The following is a 26,936-nucleotide window of genomic DNA, read 5'->3' on the forward strand; positions in this document are numbered from 1 at the left end:
TTCATCTACTTCACTTGTTTCCTGCACTGTTTTGTCCTTGTGTAAAGAACTCTCACTAGAAATCCAAAACATTTTACACATATTCATAAAGATATATTCTAGAACAAGCACACCCAGAGTTATGATTTTTATTAGTCTTTCACCAAACAAATACTACTGGCATAGGCCTCCTAGCGTTTTGGGGTTACTATAATTTGAGGTTCTTTTCTTTCCCACAACACTTTCAGGAAGATCCTTTTAAAAACAACTGGATTTCAGAAGCATTTTCTATGCACTATGTTAGGCCCAACTTCCCTGTACTCTGCCATGGTAATCCACATTTGCTGGAAGGCAGAGAGGGAGGCGAGGATGGAGCCCCCCATCCAAACAGAGAGCTTCCTGTCAGGGGGAGCCATGACCTTCACCTCAGTGTCACTGGGGACCATATGGATTATTTCTTTGGTGATGCGCTCAGCCATGCCAGGGAAGAGGCTGGAACCGCCAGACAGGATTATGTTGGCATAAAAATTGGTCCTCAGGTCAATGTCACACTTCATGATGGTGTTAAAGCAGAGCTTGTCAATCCCTGGGGCCTCCATGCCAATATTAGATGGGCAGAAAAGGGTCTCAGGGCAGCGGAACCTTTGATTCTGGACTTTAACAACCTGACCATCAGGCAGCCTGTAGGATTTCTCTACTTCACTTGGTTTCTTAGCCAACTCCTCCTCTGGATACAGACACACATAACACAAGGTCTCCTTCATGTCTCGTACAATCTCCCTTTCAGCTGTACTGACCAGGGAGATACCGCTCTCTTTAAGGATTCTCATCAGGTAGTCTGTAAGGTCACGGCCAGCCAGGTCAAGCCGGAGAACGGCATGGGACAAGCAGTAGCCCTCAAAGATAGGTACAGTGTGGGTAACGCCATCACCAGAGTCCATCACACAGCCCGTGGTAAGGCCTGATGCATAGAGTGCCAGTACGGCCTGGATGGCCACATAAAGGGCTGGTACCTCAAAGCGCTCAAAGAGAATCTTTGTCATATGTTCTCGATTGACCAGTGGGTTGAGCGGTGCCTCGGTGAACAGTGCTGGCCGCTCACTTGCCTTCATCTTCAGGTCATGCGCATAGACATTCTTCCACACAGCCTCCATGTCCGCCCAAGATGTGACAATCCCATGCTCCACTGGATACCTACACGGGGTTCAAGCAGACAAAAAAAAAAGACAGCATTCACCATTTACCAGGTTCACCTTGTCAGGTGTTTCCCAAGTATATCATTTCATGAAGTGTACTGCATATAAAACTCTATGTCACACGTGTTTCCTTGAAAAATAAAATTAATAATGGCCTGGGCTAAAGAAAGTTGGGGATTGCCTCCTGGAGCTGCTGAACATCCTTAACTCTCAGCACATCTAAGAAGGGATGTAGCACGTTGCAGGATTAGGACCTACATTTTAAAAAGTATCTAAACTTTTTTTTTTAAATATTACTGAAAAGTTCAATATGAATCATTTACAATTTATTAATTTCACTATTGATAATGTATGTTCATTAAACATTATTGTGGGAGTATTTCTTCTGCCAGCCCTCAAAAATTCATCCAGTAGATTAGTAGCTAGAAGATTTACCTTACTCTCTGGTAGCACTCAACAAGTATAGAGAGTGTAAAGGGTAGAGAAAGATGATTAAAGATTCTTGGAAGTCCCAGACATTGTCTACACTAGAGTAATCTTGCAAAAATTTACCATCAACGTTGGGAGCCTTAGCATACACTGGGTGCTGGCAGTGTTTTAAGCACCATGTCGATCAATTCTGATCTGGACAGGGCTAGATAACTAGGTGTTTAAAACACCACTGGTGGCAGTGGTCTATGGTAGGTCAAGTTCTCCCAACATTGCTAATACCAGTGGAGCTGAACTAGCATTAGCAGTGGTAGGCAGAAACTGAAGACCAGATTCTCTATTGGCCTGCATCTTGTGCAGTCATTTACACCAGAGCTTAGTGAACACAAAGTGGGTGCAAAATGTTACTTTTCTGATTTAGTAGAATGTTACATCTATTATGCACACCTTTTGAACTGGCACAAATTGCAGTGCATGGAGAATCTGGCCCTACACAGCCCTTGGTGTTAACACTGAAATGAAGCAGCTTGTAGTTCTCTAAAGTTGTTTCAGGCTGGCTGGCTGGAGACACAAGAAGGGCTGGTCTACTCAGAAATTTGCCTCATACTAATGTTATGCTCTGGGTGAAGCCTTGTTATGGGTTGAATTAAAATCTCATTGAGATTGATGAGTGTGAACACTCCCTTCACTTAAAGTAGTGGTAAGAGTCATTTAAGAGGCCGCACCTAAAACAAAGCCTAATAGAGTCTGCCAAGAAACTAGCACCATGTAGGCGAAGGGTTCAACTGGGTATTGTGTGTACTGCATGTGGTTGTGTGAGAGAACAAACAGATCATGTCTACATTACCGAGACTATAGAAGCATAACCCTGTAGTGTAGACTCAGTCTCCATCAATGTAAGGTTTTAATTCATATCTTTTGTTATTCCATGTAAAGTGTGTTTGCATGTGTGTGTGTGTGTGTGTATGTGAATTGCATGGAAATAACAAAAGGTATTAATTAAAACTAGTTTAATTATATCAGCGCAAGTTTCTGCATAGGTCACACCAAAGAGAGCCCAGTCTTCACATTCAGATTTTCCTTGCAGTCATAAAGTGCTAGTAACCTTTGTCTTTAAATTCCAATCCTGCCGAGGTTGTGGGTTTGTCTAGACTAGAGTTTGTAGTACTGTTTTCATTTGAGGGAATTGGTTGTTTGTGGTTTACCCTGGGCTAAGTCCTAAAGTAAAGTGTAAACATTTGTATCCAGAAAAAAATGTCTGTGGAGTATTTAGTTTAGCACTTTACACTCACATTTGCTAATTTGAACTAATTGTTAAGCTAGTCTAGACAAGCCCTGAGAGATCTATGTATTTGTCTTTCCTTTTTCTGTCTCCTTTTTTACTCTTCATTGTGTCCAATTTTCCAGTCTGTTCTTTCTTTTCATTCTCTCCAATTTTTCTTGTTCTTCTTTTAGTGCTTCCTTTTCTCCACCAGATCCCTTGAATTCTTCTTCTCCTAACCCAGAGCTTTTCCTATTCCCTCCTCTCATTCCTCTCCCTGCTACTGCTCCCTACACAACCTTCCCGCCTATTTGTAGGTGCATGGTCAATCAATAGCTTTATCTACATCAGAGAAAACTGCGGAACTGCTGTAAATTGTAATGGTGCAGTGTCCACAAACTAGCCATCTTGGCTAATAAAAAACTGTTCAGCATGTCACACCACTCCATCCAGTCATTGTACTTCTACTGTAAAATGGGTGCAATGTTTCCAGCACAGGCCCCTAAAGCAGTGTTTTGTAGGAGTTAACTGGAGAAGTGCTATACCATTTAAAAGAAAACTAGAACTGTATAAGTCAGTGTATTTCAATATACAAAGTAGCACATGCTCTATGGAAGCTTCTCTATTTTTTTAAACAAGAAAACCCTGAAAATTGCATGCATCGCACCTTATTAAACAGAAAACTCTAATGTGTAAAAATAATAGAAGCGTCAGTAATTTATCACAGGAATATAGTTTGAAATACAAGAAACACTGTTCATTGCAACTGCTAAAGAGATTACAAGAGCAGTAGCGTATTATTGTGTGTAGCTGCAGTCTAGGCCTATGAATAGGTGTTTGCAATGTCGCTTTCATACCCAAATGCACTAATGTAGCTACATATCAGAAGAGATTGTTTTGCACACTTCCCCATGCCTTTTGGAAACCTTCACACTGGCTGCAAAAGTGCATAAAGCTGCTGCAGTCGAACTGCACAGAATTTGAGATGCATCTTTCTCTGTCTCTACCCTCTCTCTCTTTGTTTCTGTGGCCCCCTTCCCTTCTTTTCCACACTTCCAGCCTCCTCTGTTAGTCTCTACTCTTTCTTCCTTGTTTTGCTCTCCCTCCCACTTTTTGACCTTGTTTGGCCTTGACTCGGGTTTACCTTTGGGATACCTGTATTAGGCCTGGTCTACACTAACCCCCAAATTCGAACTAAGGTACGCAACTTCAGCTACGTGAATAACGTAGCTGAAGTCGACATACCTTAGTTCGAACTTACCGCGGTTCAGACGCGGTCCACACGCGGCAGGCAGGCTCCCCGTCGACTCCGCGGTACTCCTCTCGCCGAGCTGGAGTACCGCAGTCGACGGCGAGCGCTTCCGGGATCGATTTATCGCGTCCAGACCAGACGCGATAAATCGAACCCGGAACTTCGATTGCCAGCTGTCGAACTACCGCGGTAGTGTAGGCCTGGCCATAGTCTGTGCAAAGCAAAAGCCAATAGCAACAGCCTTTCATTTGGAAAAGGCCCTGCAGATTCCTTGACAATTTCCTTCTGCAGCCCCTTCCATGATCAAACATTTAAGTGACTGGCACAGAGGAAAACTCTTCCTCCGTCCTGTACCAAACTCTTTCCATGAGGAGAGGCCTGCAAAGGAGACTGCTGTCTGGGGCAATGCTCCCTCCTTGTTCAGATGCCAGCTTTCCTGTCCCAGCTCACCCTGCATCCACTTAACTGCTGCTTCACAACCTTCCCTCCCACAAGGCTAATGGTACCTGATGGCAGGGCCTCCCCAACCCTGCTTGGCATGCTTCTCCTCTGTGAGCAGAGATGGCTCCTCCTCCCTCCTCAGTACCTGATGGACACATTCTTCACTAAACCAACCCACCTCTCCACCTTGGGCAGGGCCCCCATCATCTCCTTTCCTACCTGGTACCCAACAAAGAGGACCCCCCCACTTGACCTGCTCCCTACCCACTTTCCATGTCCCCCTCTTTAGACCAGGTGGAGAGGACCCGCTCCTTGGCCTGCTCTCCTCATTTCCCCAGGCCTAGCTCCCACCACTCTCTGATACCTGATGGAGAGGATCCCCCGCTTGGCCTGTGCCTCATCCCCAATGTAGAGGTCCTTCTGGCCTGCCCCCAGCATCACGGACTTGGCTTTAGGCCGGCCTGTTATGTTGCTGTAGATGAAACGTGGTTCCCTGTCCCCAGCTATGCCTGCCTTGATCAGACCTGAGCCATTGTCTATAACCACAGCCGGTAACAGATCCCCCATCCTAGGAGGTGGCTTTCCACCTGCCACTTCCCACTCAGGCCACTGGGGAGTGGTGGGGGCCAGCAACTTCCCCTTCATGTGATAATCCCCTCCTATTGTGACAAAGGCACATACAGGAGTAGTGCCTTTGTTGCTAAGACACCCCCTCAGCCCATATCAAGCTAAGAAAAGTCCAGCCTGTTCACTACCTGCATGGGAAACTCCCTGACTGTTGGAGGAGCTGGCTTAGAGCCCCATGATTTAACTTGCTACCTGTCACTGTAGTAGCTGAGTGCCTCATTGCATTCCACATGAAAACTAATAGCAATAACAACATGCCTGGGGCTCCCTCCTTTTTAAGGTAAAATATTTGATTGGGGTAGGGTTTTTATTTTTAAATTTTATTAATATACTTTAAAAATAATTAGAATAATCTGCTAGGGAGGCCCAGGATCTGAAAGTTGCCCCTGGGAATTGATGGTGTTGATTCTGGTGGTGGGACTTTTCCCTCTGCATCAGTAATGAAATCTTCTAACATGCCTCTAGGGCAGGCAGCACCTTGAAACTGGCAAGCCTGCCATCAGCATGTGGGCAGACCCAAACTTTGCTCTGGACAGTGGCGGGGAATCTCTCCTTATTCTGTTGCTTGAAAAGGTGGCTGGACAGATCCACAGAGTACTGAATTAGTTCTCTAGGTTCCCAATACACAAGTCTCAGTAGATGCCTATTTTGTTTTTGCCTAAGGCAGGTCCTAGCATCTTAATTTAATATATGGGATATGAGGTCTTGATGATTTGAGGTAATTAAAGAGTCTAAGACACTTTTTGTAAGAGTCAAGATGTTAACCATTGTGTCTGTGACGGGTTGGATCACAGAAACCCCCTTGGGAACTGCCATCCGATGTGCAAAGACTACCCCTGCTCCTGTTTTCCCTGCCAGCTCAGGACTCCAGCACCCTGTCTTGCTGAGCCAGACACTCCAGTCCGCTTCAACACAGACCCAGGGTCTGAATCACTTGCCCCAAAGCTGCAAGTTTACCTGAAAACAACTCCCAGAAGTGTGCTTGTCTTTAGCACTCAGATGCCCAACTCCCAATGGGGTCTATACTCAAATAAATCCGTTTTACCCTGCATAAAGCTTATGCAGGGCAAACTCATAAATTGTTCGCCCTCTATAACACTGATAGAGAGATATGCACAGTTGTTTGCTCCCCCAGGTATTAATACATACTCTGAGTAAATTACTAAATAAAAAGTGATTTTATTAAATACAGACAGTAGGATTTAAGTGGTTCCAAGTAGTAACAGACAGAACAAAGTAAGTCACCAAGCAAAATAAAATAAAATGCGCAAATCTATGTCTAATCAAACTAAATACAGATAATCTCACCCTCAGAGATGCTTCAGTAAGTTTTTCTCAGACTGGACACCTTCCAGGCCTGGGCACAATTCTTTCCCCTGGTACAGCTCTTGTTCCAGCTCAGGTGATAGCTAGGGGATTCTTCATGATGGCTTCTCTCTCCCTCTGTTCTCTTCCACCCCTTTATATATCTTTTGCATGAGGCGGGAACCCTTTGTCCCTCTGAGTTTCCACCCCCCCTCACTGGAAAAGCACCAGGTTAAAGATGGATTCCAGTTCAGGTGACATGATCACATGTCACTGCAAGACTTCATTACTCACTTGCCAGCACACACATATACAGGAAGACTCACAGGTAAACACAGCCATCTGCAGACAATGGGAGTCATCAAGATTCCAAACCATCATTAATGGCCCACACTTTACATAATTACAATAGGCCCTCAGAGTTATATTTTATATTTCTAGTTTTAGATACAAGAGTGGTACATTTATACAAATCGGATGATCACACTCAGTAGATTATAAGCTTTGTAATGATACCTTACAAGAGCCCTTTTGCACGAAGCATATCCCAGTTACGTTATATTCACTTTTTACCATATTTTTCTAAAACTATCCCAGTTACATTATATTCACTTATCATGTTTTTATAAAACCATATAGACTGCACAACGTCACAGTGTCCAAGACAAATTCCAACCCAGGCAATTGCATTTTGCAGTCTAGGTTCCCAATATAGTTTTAACTGGGCAGTCTTCTTTACTTCCTCTAAACTGAGTGGTATTGTTAAACAGTGGATGAATTTCATCCCAAAGATGGTTGCATTTCTGAGGTGAATTAAGTGATTCCTATATATAGTTTGCATATCAATTTGTTAAATTTGTAAAGGGATTTGTTATTCTTTGGGATTAAAGACACTGAAGGTATATGTTATTGCTAATATAAATACAACCTATTTATTTTTCTTCTTATAGCTCTTTTCAGCTTTTTATATGAGAAATTTTGCCCTCTTGTTGCTATAATATTGCTATAATGTTCTTTTTTTCTTGGACCTACAAATTAAGGCCAGGATTTTGTAACTGGGTCTATGTAGGTGGCTTTTGGGGCCCAGCCAGGTGCATCCAATTGCAGGATCAGAGCCATAACTTCCACTATTTACTAACACAATGCTGCATTGTTTAGACACAAACATCTTGGGGGGGGGGGGGACTGTTTGCTTTCTGATTTAACCCCTCCCCTCCCCTGCTTTTACTGTTCTTGTTTTTAAAATTAACAGCAATATTTGACTGATTTTTGGTTTTGTAAAAAGTTATTTTAACATTTAAATTTTAGTCCAAAACTGAGCTCCCTTTAATACTACAGTACTAAAAGAATATTGAGTCACTTAATCTACAGGAATAATATTTTATTAGAATTCAGATAGTAATTTTAATATACTCTGGTTGTTGAAGGAATATCTTCCACCAACCATCCAATCTTAAAACGAAAAATTAAACATAAATGGTGGTATGCCAAAGGGGGGGGGGAAGCATGTGTGTGACTCAAAAGAAAGTCAAACTATGTGTATCATGCTTAACTACTAAAGAACACCATGTTGATCACGAAATTAAAACTCCTCCCACCCGCACTATGAATCTGTTTCAATTAATTAGGTAGCCTTTGAAATGCCAAGGAAGGAACATGATGCCCTTGTTGAGCCCTGCCCCTGGTCTTTGCACCAAGCACCGGAGAGAGCAGATTGACGCTTGCGGCTGGGTAGGTGTCAAAAAGAGGAGACTGCTGCATAGCCACAGGTCCGCTGTGGAGATGTGAACGTTGTAGTTGTTCCTATGCAGTTCTGCGTAGGGAGGTATGGGGCACGCTGCGATGGGCGCACGCTGCAGGCCCGTTTAGGGAGGGGACCCGCGGTTATCCTACACACTCCCCAGGGGCAGTGCGTACTCGCGGGGGTGAGGGGGGAATGGAATACATACAGTACACATGCAATGATCTGTTGCAATCCTCACGAGAGGCCGGGTGCTGCCCCTGCTGGGCGCTAGGGTGCCATGCCTGATGGATGGGGGGTACAGTGCTTGGACCAGAGGGGCCAATCCATAGTCACAGGGGGGCCGTGCATGCCCCGGAAGCGCAGTGGAGTGGAGCCCTGTTGCGGTGGCCCGGGGAGCGCGATCATATCCCCCCCCCCACACAAAGTGTTTTCACTGTGGTGTTTCAGGCAATTTTTGCGTCAGTCTGACCCATATTTGTGTTAGGAGCTCCACTGAGTGCCTGGAGACCTGGTCATATGCACATGTCCTCCACGTGAATCTAGGCAGGGGTTGCTTCTCCAGTAAGTGTGCCAGTTTCAGGCGCTAACGTTGTAAATAAAGATCCCACATATTGCAACTCTTATTAGAACACGCAGGGTCCTCCAGCACATTAATAAAAGAGACAGTTTCAAAACTCTTTACCAGGCAAGTTTCCGTAGTGTAGTGGTTATCACGTTCGCCTAACACGCGAAAGGTCCCCGGTTCGAAACCGGGCGGAAACAGTTTTGTTTGTAAATACACCTCGTTGTAAATTTGTGTTTTAAAACTTCTTTTAAATACATTGAACTACAAAAGTGTACATTTCCAAAAGAGGCAGTTTAAAATCTCTTTGACTGGTACCATTTTAATCCTTTCATTTTGCCAGGATGAGATCTTCGAAAAAGTAAGTTAAATGCTTGATAGCATTGACCAGGCAGCTGTCTGTTTTTTGGTTTTTTTAATAATTAATACTTGAATGTACACTAGTGGAATCTGTTTCAAATTAATATTTTTTTAAGATTCTTTTTAAAATAGCAATTTAAATGAGTGCAAAAATACACAATTTGCAGTTGATTAAAAGTTTTAAGCACCATTTTATGTTTCAGTTATGTGTATTTTGTAATGAGATCATACCTCATATTTGAGAAGAGCCTAAGGGCGATATCAAAGCCCTGAAAGTAGTGAATAATGTTAAGCAGCTTATTATTTTGCTAGTCTTTCTTTGTTAACAATGAAATTTGTCTAACATTAAAGTTGACTCCTTCTGTACCATCCTGTGATCTCGATGGATAACATAAAATAAAAATTAGTATAGAGTACTAATTTTTATTAATGTGTTATTTTTATTATTCCGATATTGATTAATTATTCAAATAATTCCTTAAGAAACACTTCTTTTGCAAAGCCTTTCAATGTTCATTTATTCATTCAAGAAAGAAAGAAATAAAAAAAGCCGGTACATTCTTTGTTTCAATGTATTATTTGTCTAATGCATGCTCTGACTATGCAAACATTTACACACACACACACACACACACACACACACACACACACACACACACACACACACACACACAGCTTTATTCCTTAGAGTAATCCCATTGTGTTCAAGTAAAATTGCTCATGTACATAAACGCTTGCAGGATTGGAGCCTTAGCATGTATGCTCTTTTGGGCAGGGACCATATTTTCCTATGTGTAAAGGAAATGGTGCAAAACATTGAGCTATGAAGGTATCATAGAATATCAGGGTTAGAAGGGACCTCAGGAGGTCATCTAGTCCAACCCCCTAAACAACTCTAGTTGGAGTCATTGAGTTCTTTTGGTTCTCTGAGCCTCTGAAAGTCAGATCATAGAATAGAATATCAGGGTTGGAAGGGACCTCTCAGGAGGTCATCTAGTCCAACCCCACACAGATTTTTGCCCCATCCCTAAATGGCCCCCTCAAGGATTGAACTCACAACCCTGAGTTTAGCAGGTCAATGCGCATACTGATGGTCCTCAGTAAACAACAAATAATAACAGAGTAAGCAATAATAAAACTAATGTAGCAAATAGGTTACTTTGCAATGATAATAATGGAAACAATTGTTAAAACATATATATTGTGATAATACACTCGGCCGTTAGATTTTCAACAAGAAATTGTAATTGTGTGCATATATTTAGAGGGTAGATAGGGGGCTTACATGTCTTGCTATCTTTGTCAGACAATTAGCCTGAAATGCACTGTCTGAACCTTTGACAGGCAATATTAGTGCTGATAAATAACTATTGTAATATTGTCACTTTCATTCATATTATTGATATATGAAACGTAGGGACATTGGTAACAAAAGCAACAGAACCGAAGAGACATGCCAGGCAGCTCAAAAATTTTAACAGCAAATAAAACTGAATTTAATTTAGTTCACCTAGTAAAATGGAATCTTTAAAATAGAGTATTCTACTGGCTTAATTAAATATATAATTATCTGCATTAACTCTAGACTGTACCAATTAAGATTCCCTTAATGGATCTGTGAAAGTCTTTTCCTGTTTATGGGTCAGACACAGATGCACTTTAGTTATAGTTGCTGTGACAGCCTTACAAATACTATGTAATAAACTAAAGATACTGAGATGTAATAATTTTATAAACACTGTATGTGACCTAGTTAGTAAGATAAAGTTACTGTAGAATTATGGTGGGTTATTCAAATTTCCTGTTTGAATGTATTATTCTAACTTAATAAGGGGCTGTGGGAAAAACAAGCAGAAAGAAATACAATGGATCCAGATAAATAATTTCCCAGCAAACATGTGGGGGAAAGAGTGGGGAGGCAGTTACAACAGAATGGTGTAATTCCAGACTCCAGTTTGACAAGACACAGTTGTTTTTCCATGTTGGGAGCCTAGAGATCAAAAGAACACAAAGGGCTTGTCTACACGTAAAAAGCTACAGTAGTGCCACTGAGCATTTTAGTGTAGACACTATTTATGCGGATGGGAGTGGTTCTCCCGTTGGTGTAGGTCAGGCAGGGTCGGCAACCTTTCAGAAGTGGTGTGCCGAGTCTTCATTTATTCACTCTAATTTAAGGTTTCGCGTGCCAGTAATACATTTTAACATTTTTAGAAGGTCTCTTTCTATAAGTCTATAATATATAACTAAACTATTGTTGTATGTAAAGTAAATAAGATTTTAAAAATGTTTAAGAAGCTTCATTTAAAATTAAATTAAAATGCAGAGCCCCCCAGACCGGTGGCCAGGACCCGGGCAGTGTGAGTGCCACTGAAAATCAGCTCGCGTGCTGCCTTCAGCACACGTGCCATAGGTTGCCTACCCCTGGTGTAGGTAATCCACCTCCCTGAGAGGCAGTAGATAGGTCAATGGAAGAATTCTTCCCCCGTCTATACGGGGACTTAGATAGGATTTTTCATACTCCTGACTGATTTAGTTAAACTGCCCTAACTTGCTATGTAGACCAGGTCTAAACAGTTAAAAGGTGAGAGGAAAGGGGTCAGTTCCAGCAGCTGCCTAGGGAAACAAGGTGACATAGAGAGAGGGTCTGAAGAAGAGTCTGTAGGAAGTTTGACTTACTAGGTTCCCCATAGAGGAGATTGTTAGATGCCTGTTAAGCTAGACATGCATAGCATCTATAGTTTTAATAAATGTTTTTTCTGAAATGCTTTATCCTTAAATAATACTTTGCTTTAAGAAGGCTGTCTTGTCACTGGTTACCATGGTCATTGCTCCTAGAGGGAAGAAAACTGCAAGTGCTGATCATAAGTCAGACTTTTTGAGGTAATCACAATAACCAGGAACTGCAGCCAGGGCCTGACAGTAGAGTGGGAAAATCCCATGATTCCATCCCAAGAAAGGTGATGGCATGAGGCACAAGACCTAAGGGGGGGTGCACTCAATGAGTCTGAGGGGAGTCAGATGTGCATTTAGCACAGTAACTGTGACAGTTGCAATGTAGTTTTTGTTTAAAGCAGGACTTCGCAGCCTCCCTAAAATCCACATACATCATCATATCCGTTTGAAAATGATAGTGCCAGCCAATTAAGCAACCAGTCTAGTTTATGGTGCAAATTTAAACTCATTTGATCAAGAGGTTTCCAAGATACAGCTCTTCCCCTCCCTCCCTCCCTCCCGTGACCTGTTTTTTTTTAAAAAATAAGTCATAACTATAATGATTTTTGTGCAGACATATGGAAACGTGAGTGGAGAAGGGAGGGGGGGGAAGGAGTTAAGAATCCACATGAAACGTATCACTTGAATACCCCCAATTAAATGCAATGTGTCTGTACCAAGATCAAGCTCCTAGTCAATAGGAAGTTATTCACAACTGTACAGACTGGTCTATATTCCTGGCCACCTCTCTCAGGTAGAGATGAAAGAGGTAGAGATATGAGAGCACAAGTGCACATCTCCTGATAAAGTACTCTTTAGGGGAACGGGCACCTGGTTGACACCCAGGAGCTCGTCTCTTCATAAACTAACTGCATTTAATATTTCTGTGCACTTCACAACCTTAATTATTGACCATGGCCTCATATCCCCAGTGTGGAGAGAAGCAACCGCATTCCCATCATTTACAGATAAGATAGCTGAGAGGTAGCATAAAGTCAGAAATAAAGACCTACAATTTCCCTTTCTAGATGAGGCAAAGGAAACCAAGAAGGCTGCACAATCATCTGAGAAGATCTAACTAACTAATCTAACTAATCAGATTTTACTATCAAACCATAATAGTTATCTGTGAGTGTGTGTGCACGTGCTTCTATGTGCATGTTTCTCTATGCATGTCTGTGTGTTCTTGTTTGAATATATGTATGCATGTGACTGTGTGTCTCAGAGGACATATTTCACACTGGAATCTACATCCTGAAACTATGTTTAAAAAGTTCTGTATGTTTTTGCTAGAGAAAGGGTTAAGCCAACCATCTGGAACCAGACTCGCTGAATCATGACTTGAGATCTGGATCTTAAATTAAAGGTTGGCTCCTTGATTTAAGAGGCCATGTCTACACAGAGGCCCATGCTCCTGCACCAGTTTAAGGCAAGGTGTGAATTTTCCAGTGTTTCTTGGGAAGAAGTTTAAGCTAACCTGAAAAGCCACTCGGGCAGCAAAATAAGAGTACCCCTGCGGGGGTTATACTAGTATGGCTGCATTGTGTAACTGGTAAAGTATCCCACTTAGTCAAGGTCATCCGCAGCTTGTGCCCCTGCTCCTCTGTAAATCACACGTGGGACTCATGGGAAGGAGCTACCCAGACTTTGTAACACGAGCTGCCAGATCTCGGCGTTGGAGGCCCATTTCTGGCAGCCACATGACCCGTCACCCCCACTGAGTAGAGGGGCAGCCTTGCCGGGACTACATCTCCCACGATGCACTGCTCCACGCTGAATCGGGGCTCCCACTTGCGGTGCCGCGGTGCACGATGGGAATTGTTGTCCACGCCCTGCCCACCACCTCTATTCCACCCCCCCGCAGCCCCACAAGACCGAGACTGGAAGATGATGCTGTGCCACTGTGGGAGGCAGGTCCTGTTAGCTACGTAACGTGGAGCCTGGTTGGCTCCAATGTGGATGGAGGCAGAGACCTCCAAGGCTGAGACCGGAAGTGATAGTCCGGAAGCGGACAAGCGGTGCGTGTGCTGTCATCATAAAATGGCGGCCTGAGGCGAACGGACTCGGTCTCGCCTTCCTCAGGTGTGTGTATAGTACTCCCCCCCACCCCAGCTGTCTCCGCCGCTTGGGGGATAGGCAGGCGGGACCGAATCGACCCATCTTGGGGGCTGTGGGAGCGGACGGGACTAAATCGCCCGGCTCCGGAGGGGTGGTGGCAGCGGCAGATGGGACGGAACCAGCCACCCCGGGGTATATGTGGGTGTAGACAGAGCCGCGTCAGCCACTCCTTGGAGGTGACCGACTGGGCCGAGCCAGTCGGCTGGGAGTAGGGCGGGGGCTGACGTGGTGGGAGAGAATGGGGGGGGCGGGGACCGGACCGAACCAAGTAACTGTAGGGGTCCAGGTATTGGGCAAAGGAACCGCCCCAGGCAGCTAACTGAGGAGCGGGGGTAGAATGGAGTCGCCTGGGAGCGAGGGTGCCACGGGGCAGGTGCCCCCTTACTCCTTCCTACTGCCATAGAAGCAAACAGCAGCCGCCCTGGGCCCTTGCTACTTGGCGAAGCCTTGTCTGCGCTGGGCACTTTACTCTCCTTCCCCACCGCTGGGTCGGGGCAGGCCTGCCTAGTGCAGCCCAGGGCAAAGTGCTGCCCAGCTCCCCAGGGGAGGGGGCACGGTCTGCTTGAGATTGAGGCTGCTTGCAAGGAGTAATTAAAAGAGCGAGATGCAGACTCCTGGCACTTGTGCTGGCTTTATGCAGATATTTTCCTCTCGCTCTTGTTGCTGTGTTAATGACCCGCACTGTTTACAGTTGCTACTGACTGTAGCAAAGTAAAAAGAGGGCCTAGCCAGGGCACTCACGTATAGCCAGGTAAACTTTTAAAAAGTTGATAGGATCCTTGGTCTTCACAGCACGCCTGTGACATAGCTGTAAGTAAACATTATCCCCCTTGTATACCCGGAGAAAGTTATGCAGAGAGGTTGAGTCTTGCCAAGAGCCACACACTTGCAGATCTGGCACTAGAACGCAGTAGTTCATAGTAACCATTCCTATGATCTGTCCAATGGAAAAAAAAAGTCTGTTTCTGTAGGGAGATGCTCCACCAATTAGAAACTTTAACATTCATCTTACATGTTACAGGACCATTTCTGTAGAAGCATCAGGGTGATAGACTTGGACCAATGAATGATTCACCTAGTGTTCAGATTTCAGGGGCAGGGGAAAATTTGTATATATACACACACTAATGTGTCCTTTTCCCTCCCACACCTTGTCTCTGTATGCATTAAGACTAACTGGCCCACAACTGGCCCACAATTGAGAGGGATCCAATGCTCTGTTTCTGTTTTTTATATTTTGTACAAAGGACACAATATTAAAGTGAGGTGCATTGCAATGATCATGGGAACAGTATTGGACACTGTCCCACTTAACTTACTGTGTTTGAAAGACATGAAATTACAGTTGTAAAAAAGTTCCTTTGCTTCTTTAGGCCAAGACGCTCCATCCCTCTACCAAAATGCAGTATTCCCATCACTGTGAGCACCTTCTAGAGAGACTGAACAAGCAGCGAGAGACAGGCTTCCTTTGTGACTGCACGGTAGTTATTGGTGAATTCCAGTTCAAAGCTCACAGAAATGTGCTTGCCTCCTTCAGCGAGTACTTTGGTGCATTTTACAGGGATGCCTCTGACAATAATGTGATTTTGGATCAGACTCAAGTGAAGGCTGATGGATTTCAGAAACTCCTGGAGTTTATATACACGGGAAACTTAAACCTTGACAGGTAACAAGGGTTTTTTTTTAAGTTAAAGAGATCCAGTACTGATTTCTTTGTCATAATTTATGGCAGAACACATTTAATTTCAGATACAATACATACTAAAGAATAAAGCTGTCTACATGGCTTTTAAAATACTGCCATGCATATAAACCAACTAGGGTTCCTTTATTATTTTCTATTCAAAGTATGTGATAGTGTAAGCTTGTTAAAACTGAAATTGGTTTCCTATTTTCTCTCTTGCTAAAGGTATCTAAACTCATTATTAACCCTTACAATTGCTGTCACCTAATCATTTTTCAGATTGAGTTGCTGTAGTTCTCTCTGCCCCCTCTCCCATTCATCTACTCAATTTCTACACCAAAGCTTTTATGTGCATGCCAGACTCCCCTTGGTGACCCTGATCTCTCTCTCTTATAAATATAAAAAAATTAAAACTGAGTTTGTGTAAGCCATCCAGAAGCCATTTAGAGTGTGTCTGGTTTTCAGATAAATTCACATCCATATTCACATCTAACTACCTTGTCAGAGTAGTAACTAGAATCATCTTTCCATAGCATCTATATAAATCTTCTCCAAACTATATTTGGTCAAATGACTTGCTGGTAGGAGTTTTCATATTTGTGACTCTGGCTCTCTGGATTGAGATTAAAAAAATCCATACTACTTAATTTCTGGGAGGAGAAGGATAACCCCCACAGTAATGTTGGTTGTACAGGAGCCCATTTTCCCTCATATACATAGACAGACCTAGCTGCATAAGCAGGAAAGGCAAATACCAGTATTTGAGAGAAGATGTAACAGAACTCAGCACCACAAGAGCACCCTCCTGTAATCAACCATGATGGGTCAGGGCTAGTCCTCCCTCAATTTCTCCTACAATCTCCTGGGCTAGTGAGTTGCCCATCTTTTCCTCCATGGATCACCCTGAAGGTCACCTTTCCCCATCCAGGAAAGGACTGTTGTCCTTCTATGTCTAAGTGAAGCTCTTCTTCTAGGTATAACTTATTAATAGAATTTCAACCTTCAGCAAGTCCCTCTGAGTAATACAGTTCTCAAAAACCCCAAAATAAGGCAGGTTGAAATGCAGCAATCCTCCAGGTCTACACTCCTGGTTGCCCACCCAAGAGTAAATAGTCCCTCTTCTCCAATTCCTATGCCTAGGCTGCCACATCTCTGCCACATACTCTCCACAATGTTTCATTCTCCAGGCTCCTCTGCTTGCAAGTCCTACCCCTTCTTATGGGAACCCCCCTCTAGAATCAGTTCTCTAGTTCATGGGCTAGGCCTACTCTGAGCTAGTTCTTCCCCTTTACCTTGAGGCTTCTATATGAGTCTTCTATTTCTCAGGGTTTCCTCATCTGGCCAGTTCTTTCCAACAACTCCCATCTACTTCACTCTCCCAACAGTTTTCTACATATCTTTCTCTTCACAAGCAGCTCCCAACTATCACTGTTTTATGTAGCACTCTCCAAGTAACTCTGACATGCTCCCTTTTCTCAACTGCTGCCATGGTCTTTATAGAAGCAAGGTGTCTTCTGTCAGACCCTGTTGGGAGGCAGCTAACTAGTCACAGGTGAACTGGATCCATTTCCTCTTAAAGGGGACATTAACCCTGTGATTGATAGATTATGGACACCATCAATTCAAAAATTGCACTTCTGTATGAATTTGTTTTACCTCTTACTGTTAAAAGTAACGCCTCTTATAACTGTACCCAAAAGTGATTAGAGAACAAATATTTCTCCACATTTTAGTTATTAACTTTGTGCACTTTACATCACTTTGTGTGTAGTCAGTTTTTCCTGTTGTTCATGTGGGGAAAGAAAACAATTGCTTCCATGCAGAAGTAGTTAAAGGATTGGAGCCATAGACAATTTCACTCTGCAATCAGTGCTTGAGAGGAAAACTTGTATAATACAAGGTATTCTAATCACTACCTCTGAGTACCAAAAAAAGCAGTTTTTAGTTATTTAGGCTCTGATCCTGCAATTGGATCCACTCTGGCAGAAACTGAATGTAAAACTGTTAATACAGCATCTTGGTTGCACAAATAAAATGACAAAAAGTCAGGCAATGTAAGAGCATCATTAGTTCTGCCACACATTTAGTACAGTGGGCGTTATTAAAAAAATGGATTTTTTTACAGCACCACTGTATTTACTTTTTATACCATTGTATTTTTGGTAGTCCCTATTAGACCAGGATATATCTCATGCACCATGATAAATGTCTAGTTTTTAATAGTTGCCACGGTATTTTCTATTCTTTGTGTATCTTTAATATATATTTTTGTGGTAAAATCATGTACCTTACGTATAATAAAATTTAATGTTCCATCAGCAGTGCAGACAAGTTAATGCAATAGATGGAACCTTAGTTTTGTATTTCCTGGCTTGTTGTGATTTGAACTGTGCCACCCTACTGCTGAACTAACTTGGGGGGTTGTGTTCAAGATATTCTGTAGTTAATATTTATCTTTCAAAGCTATTAAAACCAATTACTGCAGTTTTTCTTTAAGAAAGTGCTTTTACAAACCACTGCAGCATCCTTAGAATACTTCTGTAACTGCTGGCCTTGCCCTTAATGAAGAGAGGTAAAGAGAGAGGAAGAGGAGGAGAAAATAGATGGACAAGAAGAAAGGCAGGAAAGAAAGACAGATAAGACAAGAAAGGAGAATGGGAAGGAGATAAGAAAAAAGGGGTTGAAAGAACACTTGTGGTAAATTCTGTTTTACTCACTTTAGTATTGCATATTATTTCACATGAAGGAATATTCAGAATATCAAAACTTGGGCTGATCTGCTGAACTTCACTGCTTTTCTTTTTTTTTAATCATCTTTTTTCCCTTTTGCATTTCTAATGAACCCATGTAAGCTTAGACCAAGGTGATCTGTATAATTCTTAGTCATTTTATTGTACGAAAGTAATTGCTTTGTATATTGTGTTGACAGAGAATAGCTTTATTTAAAACCTGTCCTTTGGGTAACCTATTACCATGCTAAAATCACGTTGTTTACCACTGATTTTGTATTTGAGCATTGTGAGCTCCAGAGGTAGTTATTTGTTAGAATACTGTATAACACATTTTTTTAAAATCAGTATAGGTTGACCTCTGTTCAGGTATAGCAAAAGTATAGTGGCCTAAAGCTCTACTTCCTGGGTTTTACTCCTGTCTTTGCCACTGATCCACGGTAACGATCATTTGAAAACAATTTTGTCTGTAAAATGGGGCTAATACCTACTTCACAGAGGTGTTGAGGTTTTATTCATTGTCTGTGAAGTGCTTTAAGATCCTTGAATGAAACCACTATAGAATTATTTTTGTCAGCTTGTATGTCTCCTATCCTATATCAGTGTTAATTAATCTCAAAATGTCAAAGATATAAAGTTAGATTTTGTTAGATTCTCCCCTGACAGTTGTTACATTTTTTTAACCATGAAACTATTTTTAAATAAGAGAACAGCCATGTAAAAACCTTCGTATTTATTTATATTGATTCTTAGAGACACAGGTTTTCTTTCTCCAGAATATTGTCATTTAGCCTTGTTTCCTTGCAGTTGGAATGTTAAAGAAATTCACCAGGCTGCTGACTATCTCAAAGTGGAGGAGGTGGTCACTAAATGTAAAATAAAGATGGAAGACTTTGCTTTTATTGCTAATCCCTCCTCTACAGAGATTTCTAGTATTACGGGAAACATCGAGCTGAACCAACAGACTTGCCTCCTCACTCTTCGAGATTACAATAATCGAGAGAAATCAGATGCCCCTTCTGCAGACTCAGTTCAGCCACAAGCAAAAAAAGTGGGTTTAGAAAAGAAATCTGCTCAGACCAGAAAGCGAAAAAAGACTTTTAACTCTCAGAAAAACATGAAGAATAAACCAGTGCAATATCAGAATGACATAATTGAGGACTCAGCAGTCGATATGTTTTTAGATGCAAATAAACTGGCCACACAGATAACGGAACAAGCTGCCCAAGGCAGCGATAACTCAGAGCTACAGCTAGCGTCTGTGGTGGAAAGTGAAACTTTTGCAGCACAAGATGTTTTGGTTCAGACTATTACAGTGAAACAAAAACGGGGGAAGCCACAGCAGAACTGTGCATTGAAAGAACATAGTATGTCTAATATAGCTAGTGAAAAGAACGCTTACCAACTGGAGAGCTCTGGAGAAGAACTCGATCAGAAATACTCCAAGGCCAAACCAGTGTGCAACACTTGTGGGAAAATATTTTCAGAAGCCAGTAGTCTACGACGACACATGAGAATACACAAAGGAGTAAAGCCTTATGTATGTCAACTCTGCGGGAAAGCATTTACACAGTGTAATCAGCTGAAAACACATGTCAGAACGCACACAGGTAAGCTGTGGTCTTGTTTATAAGGGCTTCTTCTGTTTTTAATGATAGCATGGGGAAGCATAACTAAAAAGGAGCCCTGTTTTCTTCTAATATGTTGTTTCAGAAGCTTTGAATCTTCATGCTGATGTACTGTATATTTGGATGGTAACTGCTGGTCAGTGCTAATTGCATTCCACCAGTCTGTAATATTTAAAAATAGAAACTATGAATGTGTCTAGAAAAATAGTATAGCTAGAAAAGGATAGCACTGCAGTCAAAGCACCCTGTAGGGAATACCTTGACTTCCTGAAGTCCCAGCAGATCTGATTCAGTCCTTTATCCTTGTAAGGTAAATAAGTGGAGTGCAATGCAGAAAATGTCTGACTGATATACAAGAGATCAGACTCTCCTTTCATGCTATGTCACATTAATGGCATTTATAATTTATTAGTTCACTGGCTTTCAGATTTCCATGATGTACACAATATAGTAATCTGTGCAGCTATTTATGTCTGTCAAGTCTTGATGTACCAGAATGAGTTTGATAACATCAGGGGTTGAAAAATCCAATCCCCAATGGCAAGTAGGAAACTTCGACAGTGATATCTTGTTTATAGTGCATTGCTAAGCCATAAATTATTACAGAATTTGAGCTTTCATTTAATTACATAAAGTTTCTAGCACATGGTTATGAGAATAACCTTCCAAATATGAATTGATGCTGTGCTGTCTGCAGAGAGCCCCAGTGCCTTTGCTGCTGCTGCTCATAGCCTTCTCAGTAGGTGACAGAGTAAAACTGTCTACACATGGGTGCCTTTTACTGCTGTTATTCAGGACTCTAGGGGAGTAGTGAAACTTCCTAAAATGATTTCAGTTTCATTATGCTCCTCTTTGGGCAGATTCAGGCAATGGAGCTATTTCCAGGAATCTCAGGAAGGAGTAGAGTAGGGGGAAATAAAAGGCTGTAAGGGTGGGCCGAGAGAAGAACTCCTTTCCCTTCCAGTAGTCAAGGGGGAGGGCTTCAAATATACCAGACGCTGACTAGCCACAGTCTAATATGAAAGTTGGAGCCCCTGAGCAGGGTTCAAGGACAGTGTTTTTGGTAGAAACATCAGCAGTGCATTTCCCTTTCCTGGTTCTTGCACCTGGACTTTGCATGGATGGTTGGGAAACTTTATCATTTGTATCAGCCACTGGATGGCAGGTTTAGTCCTCTGGAGAGCAGGTGTCTGGTAATTTATTTTTTTGGCAAGCCTTGATCTATGGCATTATGTATTAAATTTAAGGATCTCTGAAACCTCTGCCTACTAACAGATTCTGCACTACCATAGTAACATAAACTCATGTTCTCCTACTATACAGTCACATGAGACCTAGGAATAGTACTTAGCACATATTTATTAGAGAATGCCCTAATATCAATTTAAAAATAGTGAATGGTCATGGAACTGCTGTTAGCATGCTGCAGCAGACACTAAGGAAATATTAGCAAGAACTGAAGAACATACTAGTTGGACAGACCAGATAACTTAACAGGTCTTCTCCATCTCAAATAGCCAGGATTTTGCATAAGTTAAAATGATTCTCTGCCTACTGACAGTGCAGTGCTAGTATTAATTGTGAAGAATAGATTTTATTAAAACTAATAGTTAATTACCAGAGAATTTTCAAATGGTGATGCTTTAAAAAAATTATCTGCTGCAGTTCTCATAATGTGCAGGCTCAGCTGCTTGATTGTTGGATGCTATGTGGCATCACTAAACAAGAACTACTAGGGTCAACTCCTGAGTTTGGGTCGACTAACTTAATTGAAGGCTTTCTTACATAGACACCAAGACAGGGGAAGGGTAACAGTTTCTCTTTCCCAGGGGAGAAGCCATACAAATGTGAATTGTGCGACAAAGGCTTTGCCCAGAAATGCCAGCTAGTTTTCCACAGTCGCATGCATCATGGAGAAGAGAAACCATATAAATGTGATGTATGCAATCTGCAGTTTGCAACTTCAAGCAATCTGAAGATCCATGCCAGGTGAGTGAAAGTACTAACTAAAGCCCTGATCCTGCAAACACTTATGCACAAGCTTAGTTTCATGCATGTGAATAGTTGACTTAAACAACAACTTGCGCAGGAAGTTAAGTGTGTGTGTGCGCACTTGCAGGATCAGGCCTAAAGAAATGTTGTACTTGTTTTTGTCATTCCCAGTCCTTCCCTACTTTCAGCTCCAGGTCTTCATTGCAGACTAGTGTATGTACTCGGCATGCTTCTTCCACCCAAGGTAGTGATTTGGAACAGCAGTCCATGTGGAATCATTCATCCTAGCGCCCCTGTTGCATTTGGTAATTTCTTCCCTTTCTAACCATACTGAGAGAAGAGAACTTCTCTGCCATTATTGTTTTGGTGAAGGGATGAATCCATTTATATTCTCTGGCAGGGAAGAGTACAACATGTCTCTCTGCAGTGGCTGTCAGTGTTGTTGGTAGTCAGCTTTCATACTAGAGTGACACAAGTCTTGCTTACTTCTCAGGGTTGACCTATTGCCTGTGCAATGCCCTTAGCCTGATCCAACAGCCACTGAAGTCAGTGGGACTCTTTCCGTTGACTGAGGGTGAGAAACTTCCATCTGAAAACTAAACTCTAATCTTACTCCTGTTAGGCCACAAAATATCACCATAGTGAGGCCAGATATAAGATATTAACTGGTGTAATACAAAGTTCCTTTCATCTTGTGTGGGATTCTCTAAGGCATGTGTTTCTTACTAGGAAGCACAGTGGTGAGAAGCCCTACGTGTGTGATAGGTGTGGGCAGAGGTTTGCTCAGGCCAGCACGCTGACGTACCATGTTCGTCGCCATACAGGAGAGAAGCCGTATGTGTGTGACACCTGTGGGAAAGCATTTGCAGTGTCCAGTTCTCTGATCACTCATTCTCGAAAACATACAGGTGAGGAGAAATGGGCTGCTGAGTGAGCTGGCGTAAATTGGGGATCCGTCTTGGAGAGGGTTGGCTGCAGCGGAAGAGGTAAAGGGAGCAATTAGTGATATGGGAGTCTAAAGAGCTGGATTTGGGGAGGAGTGGAGTAATGGAGTCTGCATTAGTGGGTATGGAATCTGTATAGGAGAAAGTACCAGAGACAGGTCAGCTCGTTCCTTGGGCCTTTCCTTGAGGGTTGCTTAGTGTTGCAAATCTGAATTTTCATTGCGGTTTGGGGAGCTCTTCACACCATTGTACATTGACTCCGTTTAATATGTATTTTACATACACATGTCTGTATATTGAAATACTAACCACCTTGTGTACCCTTCAGGAGAGAAACCATATATATGTGGCATTTGTGGCAAAAGTTTTATTTCCTCAGGAGAGCTCAATAAACATTTTCGGTCTCATACAGGTCAGTTTCCAGATAGGCCACTTCCTGTGTTGTAAATTTTTTTCAGGATGCTCTTTTGCATTTAAAATATGATGTACTGTGCTATAGTTGAGACATAAATTAAGAGGACACACTGTGAATCTGTGTTAACTCATTTAAAAATTGATTAGATAGTTTTTCTTTAAATAAATCTAAAGTGTTGTAAATCTAAAATAACAAGACTTCAGCAGAACAGGGAATCAGGAACTCTGATGCTAAACTTCCTCTGTGCGAGTCAGCATGCCACTTAACCTCTTGGAGTCTCTGTTTCCTCAATTGTAAAATAGAGATTATACTTTTTTATCCATTCCTTGGATTATAAAGTGCGGTCTCTCTGTAAAGCATTGTAATATGGAGTAACATGGGAATTATTTAAATATTAAAGAAAATATTCACGTTGCAGTATTAGTTTTCAGATAAACATTTGTACAAAGACAAGTTGGGTGTATGATCTGCTTCAAATGAAGCAGTCAGTCCTGTATTCACCATTTTCATCTCGTCTTTCTTTGAATGTTTTCATTCTGGATACTGTTTTTAGATAGGTTTAGTTCATAAAGCTGTTAAAGTAATTTTCATTGCAGTTATTTTGCCTTTTGTCCTATAGACAGCTTAAGAAATAGTTTTTCTCTGTTGTCATTTTGCAATTATGTTCTGCAATTCTAACTGTCAAACCATTTTTCAGGTGAAAGACCATTTATCTGTGAACTGTGTGGAAATTCTTACACAGATATAAAAAATTTAAAAAAGCACAAAACAAAAGTTCACACAGGTAAGTGTTAGTCTTGTAAAAATGAATTTTTGGGGTCATAGAATAACAATTCTGCTTTAGTGCTGAATAAATGTTTTTAAATGTAACATAAAATTAGATAAGAAAAGAGGTCTGTCTAGTAGCTCTGTTTAATGCCTAGAATATCTGCTCTAATGGCACCCAAATCTTTCAGATGATAAGGATTGAAAAAAGCAGGCTTTAAAATGGAAGGTCCTAGTGCAATGTTAAAAAAGAAAATGCAGTGACTATAGTGTTAAGCCACTATTGTCAATAGGGAGTGGGGGGCTGCTGACAAGACTATTAATGTTTAAAAATCTGGTCTCATCTAATAAAACTGAAAGATTTCTGCTCTAAGACAGCTGTGAAAGTCATCTGGGTCACAAAAGACTTTTGTGAATCCTATTCAGTATGGCTCTACCCCACATTCTGATGGCTCTCACAGGTATAGATTTGAGGTGAATGAGACACACCAATTCCAGGAATTACTTTTCCTGATTCTTTGTAGGCCCAAATGTTCCTTTATGCAATGGTTAAAGATGCTGGGTTTGTTGGGTTTGGTTTTTTTTATATAGTCAAAGTTAATCCATGTCTGAGCTGGATTAACAGGCATGCAAACTCAGATAGACAGCTGGTGCAATGCTTACAATTAGGAATTCTATCCTAAAAAAGATTTCTCAGTTATACCTAGTCCTATTCTTCCTAGATTTACATGCAAGTGTTTGAATGGCAGTAACTTTGGTATACAGATAGCTTACAGTACTGAGCATGGAGGAGTTGTATGTGGGCAGTTCAGATGATAATGTAAACAACCTCCCTCCAGATTGGCATGCCTTCTTACAGTGGATCACATCTGTCCATACTTAAGTGCATTAATACCACAACCCCCTTGCCTCTAGTTGTATAAAAAAAGAAATCACAGGGGCTGGCCCAGACAGTACAGGGGAGAGACTAGCAGAATGAGGAGAAGTAACGTGCAGTCGCAGCTTTGAGGATCATGGACTAGTGAAATTGCATGTAGAAGATGGGTTGGGAGGATCTAGTAGATAAAGGAAGGGAGTATCAGGGAGAGACAAGCTGTAAGCTGCTGGGGAGGGTTTGGTGGAAGTGGAGCTGGAAGAATAGTGAAGAGACAGGTTGGGAGAGGGATGTAGAGGCTGCCAAGCAAAGGAGGGCCAGGCTGAAGGAGCTGGAGTGTGGTGCAGGCTGAGTATGTGGACACATGGACGATGAGGTGAGAAAGAAGCAAAAGTGGTGGCATGGAGAGAAGAGAGTTAAAGTAGCATCAACAGGAGAACTGCAAATCTTTGCTTAGTGTGTGGCCCTTGCATGCTACCATAATATTGTATTGGCATGGCACGATTAATTAATATCCTTATCTAGCCTCAGCAGGGCCTGACTCAAAGCCCTACAAGGATTCAGGGGCAGGGGAGACATGTGAAAGTTTAATGAAAGATCCATTGTCACCCATTTCAGCTGAGACCTGAACAAAACTGATTTTTCTAGTGCACTTGTACTCTAGACAGTGACTGTGTAAAAACAACCTTCTCCTGCAAAAGTTCTGTTCTTCCTAGCACTGTGTTAATTGAAAGAGGTGATGCCTGACATGCCCAAGGTTCTACAGCCCACTGCTAGAATATTTCAGGGAATCCCTGCTGATTTTCCCCATAGTAGAGTAACAAATCCTAACTGTGACATTAAGGATTTGTTACTCTAATATGGCCCATATAATGGAGGCTCTGTTGTGATGTATCATTTCTCGAGCCGTCACGGCCTGGACACAGGCACCAGGGACTTGATACTTAAAGCTCAGACTAAGCTCAGACTGGCTTGGTGGCTGAGTTTCAGGCAGTTTCAGACACCCCAAATGCTTACACTTAAAGAACTCTTTTTTAAGCCTACCAGCCAGTGTTTGTTCCCTAGAAGAGAATAGTTGTAACAAACTGTTTTAAGGGGACTGAAGTAGGTGTACTTGTTCCTGCTTCCGGGGTGGGGAGAGAGGGAGACTAGACTAGATGACTTCTCGAGTTTCCTTCCACTCCTGCATTTCTATGATTTTATCATTTGATGGTGGGGGAGTGTTGAGGTTTTTTTACGGATAAAAAAGATTCATATCTTAATTTACCTCACCCACTCAACTGTTTTTCCTGTCACTAGTGTACTTTTCCTTACATTAATTGCAGGCATTTTACTTTTTCCTCATGAATAAATGTGTTACAAATTTTGTTTGTTTTGTTTTGAGGATCTGAAACCACCCTTGATTCTAACACAGTTGATAATTCCTACAATGAGCAAGAATCCATTCAGAATCAGAAAAGCCCTTTGTCAGAGTCTGCAGATGTGAAGCCTTCTGAGATGACTTTACCACTTCCTCTTCCCATTGGGACGGAAGACCATCAGATGCTGCTGCCTATAACTGGTAATCAGTCTCCTTCCTCAGACACATTGCTGAGGTCTGCTGTGACTGGATATTCAGAACCTCAGTTTATTTTCCTGCAGCAGTTGTACTGACTCTGTGCGATATGGGAATCAACAAGACAATCCTGGTAGTGAACACACACATTATTGGTAAGGTGAACATCATCATCCAAGCTGTTGGACTTACTCTTACTCATTCATTTGAGTGAAGACATTTGGTAATGTATCTACACTGTGCAGTGCTGTTTCTCCCTTCTTGTTAAATTTTGCTAATCCAAAATCATATTTACCATTGTAATTGACCACTGACATTTCCTAGGAGGAAATACCTTTCCAGAGCACCTGCCTTAAGAATCGTC

The 26,936-nt window shown here is 42.0% G+C and overlaps 2 protein-coding genes and 1 non-coding gene across 6 annotated transcripts; 2 read left to right on the forward strand and 1 right to left on the reverse strand.

Annotated features, from left to right (window-relative positions):
- Positions 1-254: 254 nt before the first annotated feature.
- On the reverse strand, positions 255-5,125 carry ACTRT3 (actin related protein T3). 4 transcript variants are annotated; one of them, XM_065410606.1, is made up of 3 exons: positions 4,923-5,125; positions 1,125-1,173; positions 255-1,013 (listed from the first exon to the last, which is right to left on the reverse strand). In XM_065410606.1, the coding sequence occupies exons 1-3, from the start codon at positions 5,123-5,125 to the stop codon at positions 255-257; spliced, it is 1,011 nt and encodes a 336-aa protein (XP_065266678.1). The 4 variants fall into 4 exon arrangements, with proteins under 4 accessions (XP_065266678.1, XP_065266679.1, XP_065266676.1 ...); XM_065410607.1 differs by having other exon boundaries at positions 255-582; positions 769-1,173; XM_065410604.1 differs by having other exon boundaries at positions 255-1,160; positions 4,988-5,125.
- A 3,798-nt stretch (positions 5,126-8,923) lies between these two features.
- Positions 8,924-8,996, forward strand: TRNAV-AAC (transfer RNA valine (anticodon AAC)). Its single transcript has one exon. It is a non-coding gene; the product is annotated as a tRNA-Val (tRNA).
- Positions 8,997-13,890: 4,894 nt separating this feature from the next.
- Positions 13,891-26,793, forward strand: MYNN (myoneurin). Its single transcript, XM_065410747.1, has 8 exons — positions 13,891-13,950; positions 15,360-15,652; positions 19,207-20,009; positions 21,857-22,016; positions 22,749-22,927; positions 23,292-23,375; positions 24,076-24,162; positions 26,402-26,793. The coding sequence occupies exons 2-8, from the start codon at positions 15,387-15,389 to the stop codon at positions 26,668-26,670; spliced, it is 1,848 nt and encodes a 615-aa protein (XP_065266819.1). The 5' UTR covers positions 13,891-13,950; positions 15,360-15,386; the 3' UTR covers positions 26,671-26,793.
- The last annotated feature ends 143 nt before the right edge of the window (positions 26,794-26,936 follow it).

This window comes from Emys orbicularis, chromosome 9, assembly GCF_028017835.1.
Source record: "Emys orbicularis isolate rEmyOrb1 chromosome 9, rEmyOrb1.hap1, whole genome shotgun sequence".
Taxonomy (NCBI): domain Eukaryota; kingdom Metazoa; phylum Chordata; order Testudines; family Emydidae; genus Emys; species Emys orbicularis.